Here is a 15,751-nt window from a genome sequence, read left to right on the forward strand (position 1 = left end):
AGGTTTTAGCTTTTCTTATTTCCGAAATAATTGCATATAAAAAAATATATATAAAAAATTCAATATTCGTCAACTTACCTAGTCAGATATGGTCAAAACTGCATTTGTAAGCTAATATTCTTACAGTATAGTAATATTAAATCATTTGTCTTCATTTGAAGAAAATTGGAAGTCTCTAGGACAATATTTAGATTTATGGTGAATATTGAAAAAAATCTTTGTTTACGTCCGTGCGTTACGAATTCATGCATTCTTTGTGATAATTTTTCTCTGTGTTGCTTTTATCGTTTTACAATGTGTTATATACCAAAAATGATCACAATTTAGTGTACATTACAACAGAAAAAGTAACTCATTACCTTTAACCGTTTTGCGCACAGCGCGATTTGAATAAAATTATATATGAAAAATTTCGTTTTTGCGCTATCATATATCGCATTATTTATATAGATTATGATAATTTTTTTCATTTCTGATGGTTGCATACTAAACTTCAGGCAATGACAAAAAAGGAGCCAAAATGAACTCTTAATCTTGAAAACTAAGCGCGCTGTGATATTTTGACAAAAAATATTTTTTCCGCTTCCGCGCGCACTCTGAAACATTTTCAGCACACGGAAGACATTTTTTTTTTTTTTTTTACCGCTTCGGCGTTTAAGGGTTAACCAATTTTTATTAACATTTTTTCTACTTCACCTGAAGGTATAAGAGGCCATTTACCAATTTTTATTAAAATTTTTCTATCAGATAGAACTTTCCAAACTTGAACAGAAAATTCTTATTCAAATGTTTATGATATTACAATAAATTTGCCTAAAGGAGTTAAAAACAGCTTGTATGTAGATGACTCTGCCATACATTATACAAGTAGCACTCTTAGGCCCCGTCACACAGTTGAGCTTTGGTCGACGAACTTTGTCTGATGTGACGTCAGAAGCGGGTAAAGTCAGAACTTTACCACAGTTTCTCGCTTCTGACGTCACATTGAACAAAGTTCATCGAGCAAAGCGCGGCCGTGTGGACGGGGCCTAAGACATGGCCCAAAGAAACCTCAATACAGCCATCACAAATATTACCAAACTGGGCAGATTCAGTAGGATTTCAATTTTCAATAGATAAAACAAAAACAATAATTTTCTATAAAGATAAAAGATGGTTTACACAAGAAAATTAAGCTTTATCTTTATAATACCGAAATTAAATTCTGCACAAATGTTAAATACCTAGGTATGATATTTGATCAGCACCTGAACTAGAAAGCACACCTCAAATACATTAAAGCAAAAGACATAAAAGCCCTAGTCCACCCCAGCCATATTGAAAACAATACTATCGCATACCAAATGGGGAACTGGACGTAACACCACTGCTAATGTTATACAAAGCAACAGTACTATCTATAATAGATTATTGTTGCCCAATATATTCATCTACCTCAGAAGCTACATTAAAAACACTAGATGCATTGCATCATGAAGGAATACGTTTGTGCATGGGAGCGATATCTATCATCCCCAATAACTACTCCTGTTAGCAGAAGCAGGTATATTACTCTTAAAGCATCACTGCAACTTGACAACTATGCATAGGGGCCTTTCCCTTCAAGCAGGAAACATCTGCTGCTACCTGCTTTCTGAATATAATCATATTTAGAAAACTATAGTGCTAGCTCTTTCCCACAAAGAACCAAATATTTAATGAATTCACATAATAAACCAATTTTCAATCTGGCAATGGAACTCCCACCACCTTGGAATTTGAAACGAGTGAAAATATGTACTGCTCTATCATATCTTCAAAACACATATATGGTAAACACAGTGATGTACTGCCAACATGTGTTGGAGCACACCAGAAGAAAGGTAGATCATCTTATGATCTATACAGATGGATAAAAAAAACAACACTGGAGTAGAAGCTTCAGCATTCTCAAAGGATAAATTAGTTGAGTCTTCCCCCAATAACATCAGTATGCACTGCTGAACTCGCAGCTATACTAATAGCACTAGACATAGTATCTTGGAAGAGAGCAATCTCCACCATAACTTTCAGTGACTCGTTGCTATAAAGAACTAGAAGTCTACAAATCACTTTGTGCAAGAGGTCCAAATAAAAATACATCAACTTATTCAATCAGGACTATTAGTAAAATTATGTTGGATTCCAGCACATGTGGGAATTTAAGGAAACTAAAAGCAGATACAGCTGTCAAATTAGCTTGCACTATTCCATCAACAATGACACATGCCCCAGTATCAGACTGAATAACCGCAATTAAGCCTCTAATATATCAAGACGGGGAAACAGACTGGACATCAGTGCCAACTACAAACAAGCTGAGAGATATAAAAGGTGGATGTCCAACTACAAACAAGCTGAGAGATATAAAAGGTGAAGTTAATTCGTGGATGTCATCATCTCAAAGAGAAAGAGCTAAAGGTTTTATTAACAAGACTACGTACGAGCCATACTAGATTTTCACACGGTTATTTGATTTGATGTCAAATCCACATCCAGACCCAATGAAATGCAGTACATGCCACACACCAATGACTGTCCAACACTTATTAGTTGATTGTCCAATTGGAACCATCATAGAATCACATATTTTCGAAACAACATTAAAAGGCATTCTTGCTGAAGGCAAAGATTTCGTATTTAATAGGATCATCATACCTAAGTAAAACTGGTTTCCTAAATAAAGTTTTTTTTTTTTTTTTTTTTTTTTTTTTTCCCAGGATTAATTCCTGAAAACCAACTCGAGAAGAGCCATTGTTGGGCTCAGAGGTCTGGATAAACTAATCCTTTATAATAATAATAATAATAATTGGAGGAGCAATTACCCTTCCTCACCCATACAACTAAGGTTGGACAGGGCAACCAAGATGCGTAACCTCATATGGACCCAGTGTAAGTTGAGTGCTCACGGTGGAACAAAATGGGAGCAAACCTAAGAGTCTAACCAGCTGATGCTGCACTGCCAGCTCTCCTAAGTTAAACTGATCACTGCCTGATAATCATGATACTCCAACCAAGTAGGGGTATTAGAGCACAACACATCTGTACCATTTGACAACCAAAAGAAAAGTGTGTGACTGCCAGTAAGAAAAGGATACTTCATCACTCAACCAAGTAACTACCTCGTCACAGAGTTTTCAAAAGCCCTTACTAACTTGCAATGAAGAATACTCATATATGAAAATAAAATGGTTTGTAATTCCACAAGAACAATCAATCTCATAAACTGACGACTCGCAACAAAGTTTCAGTCCCTGTATAATCTAGTGAAATGCAAACCCCCCTCCAAATGATGATGCATTTAGGTACAAAGACCAATTTCAGTTATAATCCATGGGTTTGTGTTCTCCAACACATTGGGGGGCCAGTATGACAAACTTACACCTATTTGACATCAATGAGAAATTAACCTTTAATTCAATACAGTAATGCTGCACATGCTCACAAAATTGCATAAGAAAATAGTAATACAACTACATTCTGCAACACTATACCAAACAAGAATAATTTGAATATATATAGCAAACCAATCTTTACATTTGATTTACCAAACAATAACAATTATCACTAACATTGTTGGTCAGTGGCATCAGTGCACCAAGTCCCCTGTACAATACAAGTTGCCTAAATTCTTGGCAAACAAGTAGAACTACAGATTAGTGACAATGCCTTGTCTTATTTAAATTAAGATAACCACAAATTTTTCAAACCTAATAACACAATGTCATATAGGAAATATGTCATACCTATAACTAATAAGGTTAAATGATTATTTTAGACACTGTATATTCTTCTAAACACCATCAAATAACTCTCTGCCACATTATATTATTGCAGCAGACTTTGAAAAATATAATCTTCGTAATTAAACATGCATATAAAAACAATGTGACCTTAAAGAAAGACTATCAAATACTACCAAAATACCCCTATTAATGGTAAAAAGAAAATTCCACACTGGTCAATAACCTCTTAAATTTAACCCTCTTCAAGATGACAAAATTCCAAGAACGTTTGGTATTAATTAAATATTGGGTAACTGTGTTTTATATATCCTAATTGGTAAACTTTTTGTCCGATACTGACAGCGTTTTCAGCTGGGACACAACTACCCACATAAACTATGCAAGATTGGTATAGAGCCCTGGGATCGAAAAAGTTTAGGTGTCTTAACAGAACATGTTCCCTTTCAGCTAATATATTGATCAAATCATTACTTTAAACCACAGGTGCTGCCTCATATGTCTGATGCTGGGCTAACATAAAGCTTTAGGCAATCATGGGTCCATAACATGAACTTTCCTGAACCATTTCTGGGTCACTATAAATGCTGCATTGTCTGTTCCTACATTTCATGTCTTAATGTCCCCATCCAGTTCCAGCAGTAATACCAGAAATTCATTAATGTGGCTTTATTGCTTTATTGGTCACTAAAACTGAGCGCTAATGAAACTCATTCCATGCTGTCTTCTCTATCCATTTCCATTGTATCTATGGTGTTAGTGGCAACAATTGAGAACAGCTTTTTTCTTAAATGAGAACAGGTTTTTTTTATCTGTCCATCACTGAAGAGGGTACAGGTAAGTCCCCATTAACTTTCTAATCTTCTAATCACAGTTTCATTTTTTCACTAGTTTTTCATCTTTCACAATGTCTGTAATAATCACATGACATAAGAGGTTAATCATGCATAGTAATGTATAAAAAATAACAAATGCTTGGTAATTTGTATTTTTTCCTAGCGATACTTACCTCGAACCATTCCAGTGGAGATTCCCGGATGTCATCCGGGTCTGACCAGAAAATTCTGGTTATATGCCGCACCCAGGTCAGGCCTATGCCCTTGGGTTGAAGACCACGCCATCCTACTCAACTCCGAGGTGCCTCCCTAAGCTTCAGAGGGGCTGGAAGGGAGGGAAATATACTTCCATGGTTCGAGGTAAGTTTCACTAGGAAAAATACAAATTACCAAGCATTTGTTATTTGTTCCGATGCGAGATACTTACCTCGAACCATTCCAGTAGAGACTTACTCCTTAGGAGGAGGGCGAAGGTTAGGGGAGGAGGAAACGGCCCCCAAAGGTGCTAGGTCAGAGGAAGGGTGACTGCTCCCCTTAGAACTCAACCCAGCTCCGTTATAGTGGGGGTTGGTTTGGAGAGGTGCTAAAGCAAGCCTGGTGCGGGTATAACCAAACCTTGATATGTAAAACTGTGGGTTGTACTGAAAACCATACGAACTCCCGCGTATCTTACCTGACTATCCTGGAATCCTCACTTCCTCCAAAGGCCCAGGGGGTGACAAGGATTAATGGGATTAGGGGGGGTATGAGAAAAAGCCACCACACTCACACACACTCCATACACACTGGTCCGTCCACTCCAAGAAGGGTGAAGAGGGGACCTAGACCTGTTGCTGGCCTGCCACCACGGGGCCAATCTCAAAGGCATCGAGCGACCTCTCGTGCAGTCTTTTAGATAGGGGGCTGTGAAAGTCGACTGCCTGTTCCAGACTCCTGCCCTCAGGACCTGGCCCACTGCCATGTTCTTTGAGAACGAAAGGGAAACCCCAATTCCCTGATGTCATGGGGCCTGGCTCCCTTGGAGGGGAAAGGCCCCGCTTTCTCGTAGGCCCTCCTGATGTTTCTCTCAGCCAGAAGGAGATGGTGTTTTTCGATGCTGCCTTCTTCACCCCCCCGTGGTGACGAAGAGGTTCTTTACCTCCGGCCTGAATCAGGCTGTCCTTTCCATGTACTTCTGTAATGCCCTCACCGGACAAAGGAGATCCTTAGGCTGGTCCGATTTCGGGAGGGCAGGGATGGAAAACTCCACGAACCTGAGATCCGAGCCCGAGGGGTTCTGATTCTTAGCCACGAAGGAGGAGACAAACCTGAATGAGAGTTCTTTCCACCCCCTCGTGTGGGCCACTACGTACGACAGGCCGTGGAGCTCTCCCACCCTCTTCGTGGAGGCCAGGGCTAGCAGAAACACCGTCTTGAGGGTCAGCTCCCTATCCAGGATGTCCTTGAGTGGCTCGAAAGGGGGCTTCCTCAGGGAGTCTAAGACTCTCGCGACATCCCAGCGGGGAACCAAGCCGGCGCTGGGGGACACTTCTGCTCAAAGCTCCTTTTGAGCAAGGACAGCGCTTCAAGTTCCCCAGATCCAGCCCTTTCAAGGAGAAGACCTGGCTCAATGCGGCCCTGGCTCCTTTGACTGCCGTAATTGACAGGCCTCTGTCCAACCTCAGGTAGGTCAAGAATTCTGCGATGTCTGGGATCTTTGCTCGGAGGGGTTCCAGGTCCCTCTTCCTACACCAGGCCCCGAAAACCTTCCACTTTGCCTGGTAGATGTTAGAGGAGGACTCCCTCAAGTAACCGGACATGTGAGAGGCCACCCTCCCCGAGAACCCTCTCCTATTTAACAGCCGCTCGATAGTCTCCAGCCGTGAAGGGAGAGGGCTGGAATGTTCCCGTGGAACCTCTCGAAGTGGGGCTGCCTTAACAGGTCTGGCCTGGGGGGCAGCTCCCAAGGCGGAAGAGAGGCCAACTCTAGAAGGTCCGGGAACCACTCCCTGTCGGCCACCAAGGAGCCACCAACATCAGGGCCGCCCCTTTCGCCTTCCTCAGATGGTTGAGGACCTGCCTGAGGACTCCGAAGGGAGGGAACACGTACATGTCCAGGCCGTCCCACGCGTGCTGGAACACATCCTCCCAAAACGCGGCTGGGTCCGGCACCGGGGAGCAGTACACCGGCAGTTTGGCATTTAGCCTTGTTGCAAACAGGTCCAGGGATGGGGAGCCCCACTTCCTATTAGCTCTCTCGCTACCTCGGGGTGTAGGGACCATTCGGATCCCACCACCTGACCCCGTCTGCTGAGGCCGTCGGTGATTACATTCTTCTTGCCGGGAATGAATCTTGCCGTCAAGGAGGTCCCGAGGGCTTCGGCTTAGCTCAAGATCTCCGCCACCATGGCATTGTTGCACATCAGAGACACCGAGTGTCCTCCCACTGCCTCCTTGAAAGCGTTCCAGGGCACGCTTCACTGCAAGAGCTCCAGTTTGTTTATGTGGAAGGTGCTCTCCTCTTGCGACTATATCCCTCCCACCGACAGGGAATTCAGGTGGGCCCCCCAGCCTACCTTCGAAGCATCCGTAAACAGGAGCATCTCTGGGGGCACTGACCGGAGGGCACACCTCGACAAGAGTTTGCAGGATCCAGCCACCAACCGAGGCCTTCCTTGCTGCCAGTGAGATGGGAACCGGCTTTCGAGGTGTTTCTTCCTTCTGGAACCACCCTACTTTCAGGTCCCATTGTAGGGGCCTTAATCTCGCCTTCCCTGGGGGACTGATTTTTCCAGGGAGACCAGATGGCCTAAAAGCCTTTGCCACTCCTTTGCCGGTCTCGGGGGGTGGCTCAGGAAGTTGCAGGCCATTCTTCGGAGGTTTGGCAGTCTGTCCTCCGATGGGAAAGCTCGCCCCACCTCCGTATCCAACTCCATCCCCAGGTACACCATCCTGGTGGAGGGGGCCAGAAGGGACTTCTCCCAGTTCATGACGACTCCCAGGGTTTTGCAAAAGGCCAAGAGGGCGTCCCTCTGTTCTACAAAGCGCTCCTTTGAGAGGAAAGGAGTAGCCAGTCGTCTAGGTACCTGAGAAGGCGTACCTCTCTTGTGGGCCCAAGACGACACCAGGGAGAACACCCTCATGGACACTTGCAGGGCCGTTGCCAGCCCGAAGCAGAGCGACTTGAACTGGAAGCTCTGGTCCTCCCACCTTAGGCGCAGGTACTTCCTGGAGGACGGGTGCTACCGGGATCTGGAAGTAGGCGTCCTTGAGATCCAAGGATATCATGAAAATCCCCTTCTCTCACGGAAGCCACCACCGAGCGTGGCGTTTCCATTTTGAAGGGCGTCTTTAGAATGAACGAGTTGAGGACCGAAAGGTCTATGACGGTCGCTACCCCCCCCCCCCCCCGACTTCTCCACCAGGAAAAGGCAACTGAAGAATCCGGGAGAGTGATCTTCCACCTGCTGGAGAGCTCCCTTCTTCAGCAGGTGCCTGAACTTCTAGCCTTAGGGCCTCCTGTGACCAGGGTTCCGGGCTGAGAAGCCAGATTGGCCAGCTCCCCTGTCAGGGGAGGCTTCTGGTCTAGAAAGGGGATTCGGTAACTGTCCCTGAGGACCTGGACTGTCCAGAGCTCAGCTCCGAGATCCTCCCAGATCTGCCAACAGCTCGAGAGGCAACCCCCCACCGGTGGAGAAAGACACAGTAGGGGGCCTTGACTCCTACTTCCTCCTAGGGAAGCGGTTGTTACGACCCCTTCTGGAAGAAGTGGGGAGTCTGGACCTGAAGGGTGCCTGGGAAGGTGGGAGGGTCCTGGGGGAGGGCTGAGTTCCCTGGTCTCTCCAGTTCTGATGAAGGGGTACTCCGAGGGGGGAGCCGAGAGGGTCCTATTCTGAGGCTTGGTCTCTCGCTAGGTCTTTTCGCCATTGACTGACGTAGGGGAGGGGCCCTATAAACGATTGGGCCTTGGCTGGCCTTCCTCCCCCGTTCCACAGACTCCTCCACTAGCTTCTCCGAAAAGAGAGCAGTCCCTTTCACTGGGGCGTTCCGAAGGATCCTGAGCTCCCTCTCTGGAATGCTCCTAGGGAGCTTGGCTAGCACAGAATCCCTCCTCCTCAAGATCCAGTTTGCCCATGACGAGACCAGATGGGTCGTGAGGAAGTCCAGGGACTTAACCCCCGACAAAATTAGTTCCTTGAATTGGGCAAGAGAGGCCTCGTCCCTCAAGTCGTGGAGGGTGAGGAACCTGGCTACCGCCCCGGACCACAGATCTAACCATGAAGCCACATGAACCGAGGTCCAAGCTGTGACTACCATAGCCATAGCCTCCTGGTGAGAGAAGGAGACTAGCCCGATGTGAGCTTCTCTTCCAAGAGTCCGGGCGCCAGGGTCGCCAAGTTACCCTTCCGGGGCATATAGCCTTCTCTGATTCGGCTTAGATGCTGGGAGTAGCCTAGCCGAGGCGTGCCAACGTACTGGACCCTGCAATGAGTTTCTCAACCACCGTCAGGGCCTTCTTCATAATGTTGGACCTAGGGAGGCTGAGAGAGGGCTTGGGTTCCTCTGGGTCCCTGAACAGAAAGTCCACCACCATGGATCTGTTGTCCTCTACCGTCGGGGCTGGCTCCTCTAGCCAGCTCATGGACCTCATCCACTGGACCCAGTTCCTCCAGGGCATTCTGGAGTACTTCTTGGATGAAGGTCTCTTCCTCAGTGTCCCGCGACGGAAGCGAGGCCCCAGACCCTAGACAGGGGGAAGCTGGAGAAGCTCCCCGGAGAGGGACACCTAAACCCGGTTGTAAACCGGTCTCCTGCAAGAAGGGATGCCGGCACACCCGAGGAGGGGCTCAATCCTGGACCGGTGGAGGGGCTTCTGAACCCCCTTAGGAGGTATTGGCCCTAGGCTCTGTCCGCGAAGGCGACAAGCGGGCGGGAACACGGAAGAAGGGAGCCCGCTTGGTCATGGAGGCCAACCCAATGGCTGACGAGACTGAGGAAAGAGAGCAGGGAGGAAGATGGCTGGGAACGCCCAGTGAGAAACCGTCCTGGGGGCCACCGGGGCGGGGGCCACCCTCGGCGAAGGAGAACGGCGCCGCCCCTGGAGGGAGTGTCCCAACACCTGTCACTCCCTCTACGATCCCGGTTACGACGATGAGAGTGGGAAGAGCCACTCGAGGACGAGGAGTAGCTATGTCTCCTACATCTCCCATGACAACGTCTCTTCTTGGAGGAGTGTTTCCTCCTATGGGAGGATCGCTCCCTCGAGGAGGAACTCGAAAAACTCCTATCCTCAGACAAGTCCTAACGTCTCTTGCTTCTCCTCCGGCGACTCCCGTCGCGGGGAACCCAGGGAGCGTTTCAGTCACTTCCCGGACACCCCTATCACAGCGGGACCACCTCGGAAGGCCACTCCTAAAGCCATCCCCGGCTCCTCCTGTCCCCTCGACGGGAAGCCCCAGGACGGGAAGGCATCATCCTTCATCGGGGATCTGCCCGGAGTACGAGGGGGAAAGACATCCCCAACGGCAGACGGGGAAAAGGGTTGGAGCCGGGTGGTTGGGTGGCTCCGTAACCAGGTACACCAGCCCGGCTCCGGCCACAAGCGGTGAGCTCCGCTCGAGAGCTTGAGTGGGTGGAGCCGCAGCGAGGTGAGCCGTAGTGGGGAGAGCCGTAGTGGGGAGAGACCGAAGCGGGGAGAGGCGAAGCGGGAAGCTCCGTAGCGGGGAGGGATGGGTGCCCCCCTGCACTGATGCTAAGAGAGAGGACCAGGACGGGGAGCCCTGTAGCTGCAACCGTGACCAGCAGTCCCTCAGCACCGCAGAAGCCTCCGGTACCACTTGTGGGGCAGGAGAAAGAACCTGTAGAAAGGCGGGAGACTTCCTCTCCGACAATATCGAAGGTGAAGGGGCGCCACCGTCTCTGCTGCTGCTCCCACTCCTCGATTCCCTCGAAATCTTCGCCGATGAAGCTTTAGGTCTCTTTTCTTCTTAGTGGAAGCCAAATCCCACTGGTACGATGGCCAAGAAACGCACTTCACGCACGTGCGGATCAATTAGAATGGGCGAGAGAAAAGCTCCACAAGCCGTCCTTCAGGACCGGGGCAACGACGTTGAGGCTCTGAAGCCGACATCACACATAAACACGACACACAGCACACAAGGACAAAGGAAATGGGCCGGACAAGCAGGGGCGTATGCACGCTCCTACGACCAGAGAAGGACTGGCGATAGGTCAGTAGGATGGCGTGGTCTTCGACCCCTGAGGGCATAGGCCTGACCTGGGTGCGGCATATAACCAGAATTTTCTGGTCGGACCCAGATGACATCCAGGAATCTCCACTGGAATGGTTCGAGATAAGTATCTCGCATCGGAACAAATATAACTTTCACTGGTAGTCATCCCTATTAATGTAATATTGCAATGCACTAGAACTGGTTTTCAAATATAACCATTTTTATGTTTTACACGTCGACAAAACATTTACAACTTAATTTGTGCCCTTATATATTTCTTAAGAATAAAATCCGACTAGTGATAAGGAATAACTAAAATTATAAAGCATTACCTTGTGGGTAAAGTCTTTCCTATTTTCTTGCCACCTCTGTCAGGAGCATTATCATAATCAAATCCACCATCACTGCCTTCTGCTTTTCCATATAATTCACTGCGCAACTTCATGTGATCTCTGAATAAAAAGTAAAAGGAAATGAATCACATGGTTAAAAATTAAAAGAGAAGCAATACAGGCAGTCCCTGCTTCCCATCGGCATTGGTTAACAGTAATTCTTTATAACAAATAGTACACATTTAAAAATATAGTAGTGAAAACATCTTAATCTATGACTCGCGAGTTAATACAAGAATGTCCTTTGCTCAAGGTCATAGGATTATATGAATAAGTGGGGTGTCTACTAGAATAAACTTGAGTAAAAGCCAAAGAGATATTGAGAGTAGGAAGGAAACCCTCTCAATTGTACTACATATAAAATAATTGTTAGGAGAGAGTAGAGAGCAAGAAGGAAGAAGAGCATATGAATGGAAGTACAGTACAGCTGAACCCTCTTAAAAGTGGCATTCTATAGTCCAGGAACTGGCGTGGTTCGACTTGATTTTGAATCAGCCGCCATTAGTTCATTGTACAACCACCAGGGTGGTGCCACGTATTGTTTACAACTTCAAGACACCAAAAATTATGCCATATCTCCTTTGTTTAATGAAAATGATTAGTAATGAAAATAAAATGTAAAGTCAGGTATGTTTTTATATCAACTTGAAAATAAATATATTTTTTTAAATATTCCACTTGAGAAGTCTCTACCAAGTCTATTTGAATCAAAACAATGTGACAATTGGCATGCACGAATTCCTTACTCTTAGTATGCTTGAAAGACATAGGTGATACCGTATTGATAATTTCTTTTATACAACTGTGTATTACATGTTTGATGTGTCACCCATAAGATCAGATGATCCTAGAGGTAAGAGGTGCAACCGTAAATCTTTATCAATACTAGAAAATGTTTATCCCATTAGCAAATAGTTTAGAGTTCATTTTCCTCAATAAATGGCAGTGTGCTTTGTTTACTTTTTGACAGCAATATTCTAATGCATTGTGATTGCCGAAATTCACTCGTTATTTTTCATCTCACTACCCTCTAAAAAATTATTGACAAATTAACTAAGAGCGATAATTATGAAATACCAAATCTAGGATATGAAAGTCATGATAATAATGTGCAGATTCTGAGAAAAGTTTAGTACTGTATTGACTTACTATTAGGGTAACTCGGCAATGTAGGCTAAATGTGTTAAATAAAGTACACTATTTTATAGAAAATTATTCAATATGAAGTTATAAAATGATGAAGTTAAAATAAATGAGTAATAAAATTATAAAAAGCATTGTCAGATCTTAGCCAAGTAGTAGGTTATGCCGGAAACTAGGCTATTTGTACGTGGAATTACCTTGCAAGACTGTTTACATACAGCTTCATTTTTTAGGGATAGTACCTATTCTAATTATTTCCGGATTTTCTGTGGTTGGTGGCCCAGTGGCCTGGTCCCAAGGTTTCCGGATTTAAGAGGTTGGGCTGTACAAGGAATGAAAGGTTGCACCAGGGATTGAAGGGATGAGGTGCACTGATAGCACTAACCCTTAAGTGGCACTGAACCCCCTGTGGCCAAAGGGGTAGAGAATAAAGTATTGGTCAAGGTCACCAGATTTGAGACACAAAATGGGAGAGTTGAATTCACAGGAGCAGTCCACACAAACAAAGATTGTAAGCAAGGAATCCATGATATCTTCCAAATCCTGCGCGTACAATGTGGTAGCTCGTCTGATACTGCCCAGTACCTCGTGACGTCTTTAGTCTTTTCCCAACCTAGGAACCATATATATAGAGAGGGCGGCTACAGGTGGGCAGTAAACATTAAGACCTCAGGTTTGTTAACTATGAAAAATACAAATTATTAAAACATTTCATTTATTCATATACGGAACAAACCTTCAGTCTTAACAATAGGATATACATACATATTTAAGCTTGGTGGGAGGTACAAGTATCCTAAACCAGCTGGGAGTTATGCCACTCTTAGAAAAGTTCTAGAGAAAGTGGTCTAATGCCCGTGAGCATATAGATAAACAGATATCTAGCAACTCAGCCGTCTGGGTTGATGTACAATGATATATGAGCAAACAATTCATTGCAACCAGGAAACCAAAGAAAATTCTGACTGTTCAAGAAACAAACTGTATACTCACAGGGTTTGTTACTCATCCTCATTCCCCCGTTACTGTAGAGAGAGTATTTGCTACTGAACAGGAAGGGTTTGATAATGTCCAAGATCATAAAACACAAACTTTCAGTATGGCTACCTTACTCATCTGTATCAGACCAGTCCAGCATATGACGTGTCTATTCCTCAACCCGTAGGAAGAAGAAAGGGAAAAAAGAGAAAGAGACCAGCCAACCCACTCATTCTCTCCTCCACATAATCATCATAGGTAAGTTACAAAATACCCTATTTGGGGTAATGGGGTGAATTTATACAATGCCAGAGTGGAACTTATCCCTTTGACATCATGTGCTCTCCATAACCCGACCCCGAGGGACAACACACAAAACAAGGACAAAGAAATAGTATATACCATCAGATATCATACAACAACCACCACGAACATGAAAAGAAAGCCATCCTTGGTATACTGCGAAGAGGAACCACCCCACCCCCATAGCGCCATATAACAAAATAACAGCAAGAATTTACTGCAAGCCAAACCTTACGGCCTCACTGGTAATGAAAAATAGTACGGCCCCATCGACAGAGAAAGAGATTGAATTTGATATAGTATAGTACAAGTTTGTCTGTGCTGACGAGCAATGTCAGGTCCCCCTAAAAAGGCTATATCGGACACACAACCACTACACTCAAACGTCGTATGTAGGCCCACGAAACCAAGGTGCCATTCACCAGCACTTTGTGGATACCCACAATAAAAAAAAAAAAACCATCCTTACAAGAACTTCTCACGAACACCAAAATAATACACAAGGAAGGCAACTACATTCGTTTATTGATATCACAGAAGCAGTCAGCATCGCCATGCAACGCCCCAACCTTAACATCCAACGCGAGGCAGACCGATCTTTGCCCTCGTGTAGGAGGTAGCCCTTCACCGCGTGGAACAAGACCACCACCACCACACACGGACAAGAGCGCAAACTGACATTCAGTGAATTAAACATATATGTAATTAATATATATTTATGTATAATGTGTATATAATAACTTACTTTCAACTTTTGATATAATTTCTGTTGTTAACATATTTATTTAATTGTCTTATTTTATGTTTCACTAGTCTTTTGTAAATACTTAAAACTAGGTATTTAACAATTGTACTACCTTTCCGTCCTCATGACGTCACAAAACGCATGTAGGCTCATATTTGTGTCAGTACGCTTGATAACGTCAATACGTATAGGTTGACGAAACAGCTGTCGCGTGTAAAAATACAGTGGTACCTCGAGATACGAAATTAATCCGTTCCGAGATGGCCTTCGTATTATGAGTTTTCGTATCTTGGGTATCTTGGAACCCACATTTTACCATTGTAAAATGGCTAATCCGTTCCAAGCCCTCCAAAACACACCCCAGTAAATTATATTTCCAGGCCTAAAAACACATGTTTTAGGGTTACGACCGGAAGAAATAGTCTCCAAAAAGGCAAAATACTGTACATACTTGAGTAATATTCAACTGTATGTAATGTTCAACCCCATTTTTACTGCATATATTAGGACTTTAGCATATGTCCCTTAGCATAAGCAGACTATGTTAGTGGTTGCTACTGTAGCCTAGTCTATGATTCTGACATCTAAACCTAAGAGCTAAAAGCTTAGAATATGCCAATAAAATGTATAAATAATCAGTATGTACTCATTTCAAATAATTATTAATTAATCATTAACTATATACACAAATAAACAAAAACAAACCTTCCAATCGATTGTTTACATTCAGCTCTTACCCGTCTTACAAGCATCGAACTAGCGCCAAGCAATCATTTTTCCTAGCACACAGTAAGCCATAAATTGTCATTAGTATCTCTCTTCAACTAATGAAACTACCAAACAGTATAATAACCATTCATTTCTATTCTTTATTCTATCTTTACCTAATGGAGATACCGAGTTACTGACAGCTATAATGAAACATACGTATACGTAACGTAATAATAAAACAGAAGAAGAATTCTAAAAAATACGTATTTGTTGGCAGTCTGATTTATTTTATATTTTATGATACGTATCTAATTCACAATTTTTTTATTAAATGTATTGCATGTACTCATTTCAAATAATTATTAAGTAACCATTAACTATAATAAACAAAAAAAAAAAATCGCTTCCAAACGTCTGTTTACATCCAGCACTTACTAGTATCGAACGGGATCGCCAAGCAATCACTTTTACACAGTAAGCCATAAATTTTCATTATCTCTCTTCAACTACTGAAACTACCAAACAGTATGATAACCATTCATTTCTATTCTTTATTCTATCTTTACCTAATGTTTTTTTTTTTATTAAATGTATTGCATGAATAAGTTTTTCAATTTACAGCAACCTTTTACCAATAGAATACTTAAAGCACAAGGGCTAGATGCTGACC

The 15,751-nt window shown here is 44.1% G+C and overlaps 3 protein-coding genes across 3 annotated transcripts in view; 2 read left to right on the plus strand and 1 right to left on the minus strand.

The window, feature by feature from the left end:
- LOC135215580 (small ribosomal subunit protein uS17m-like) overlaps positions 1–15,751 on the plus strand; it is a 222,445-nt gene that overhangs the window by 90,799 nt on the left and 115,895 nt on the right. The gene's annotated exons all lie outside the window — the stretch shown is intronic.
- The window catches only part of LOC135215315 (piwi-like protein Siwi), a 360,399-nt gene continuing 351,399 nt past the window's right edge, over positions 6,752–15,751 (plus strand). The window contains exon 1 of the mRNA XM_064249874.1: positions 6,752–6,758. The gene's annotated coding sequence lies outside the window, so the exon portion shown is untranslated. The remainder of the gene's footprint in view (positions 6,759–15,751) is intronic.
- Positions 11,088–15,751, minus strand: part of LOC135215314 (small ribosomal subunit protein uS17m-like) — a 29,935-nt gene continuing 25,271 nt past the window's right edge. The window contains 2 exon segments of the mRNA XM_064249873.1: positions 11,088–11,176; positions 11,179–11,261. Of these exon segments, the coding sequence (XP_064105943.1) occupies positions 11,088–11,176; positions 11,179–11,261 (172 nt within the window).

This window comes from Macrobrachium nipponense, chromosome 5 (assembly GCF_015104395.2).
Source record: "Macrobrachium nipponense isolate FS-2020 chromosome 5, ASM1510439v2, whole genome shotgun sequence".
NCBI classification, from domain to species: Eukaryota; Metazoa; Arthropoda; class Malacostraca; order Decapoda; family Palaemonidae; genus Macrobrachium; species Macrobrachium nipponense.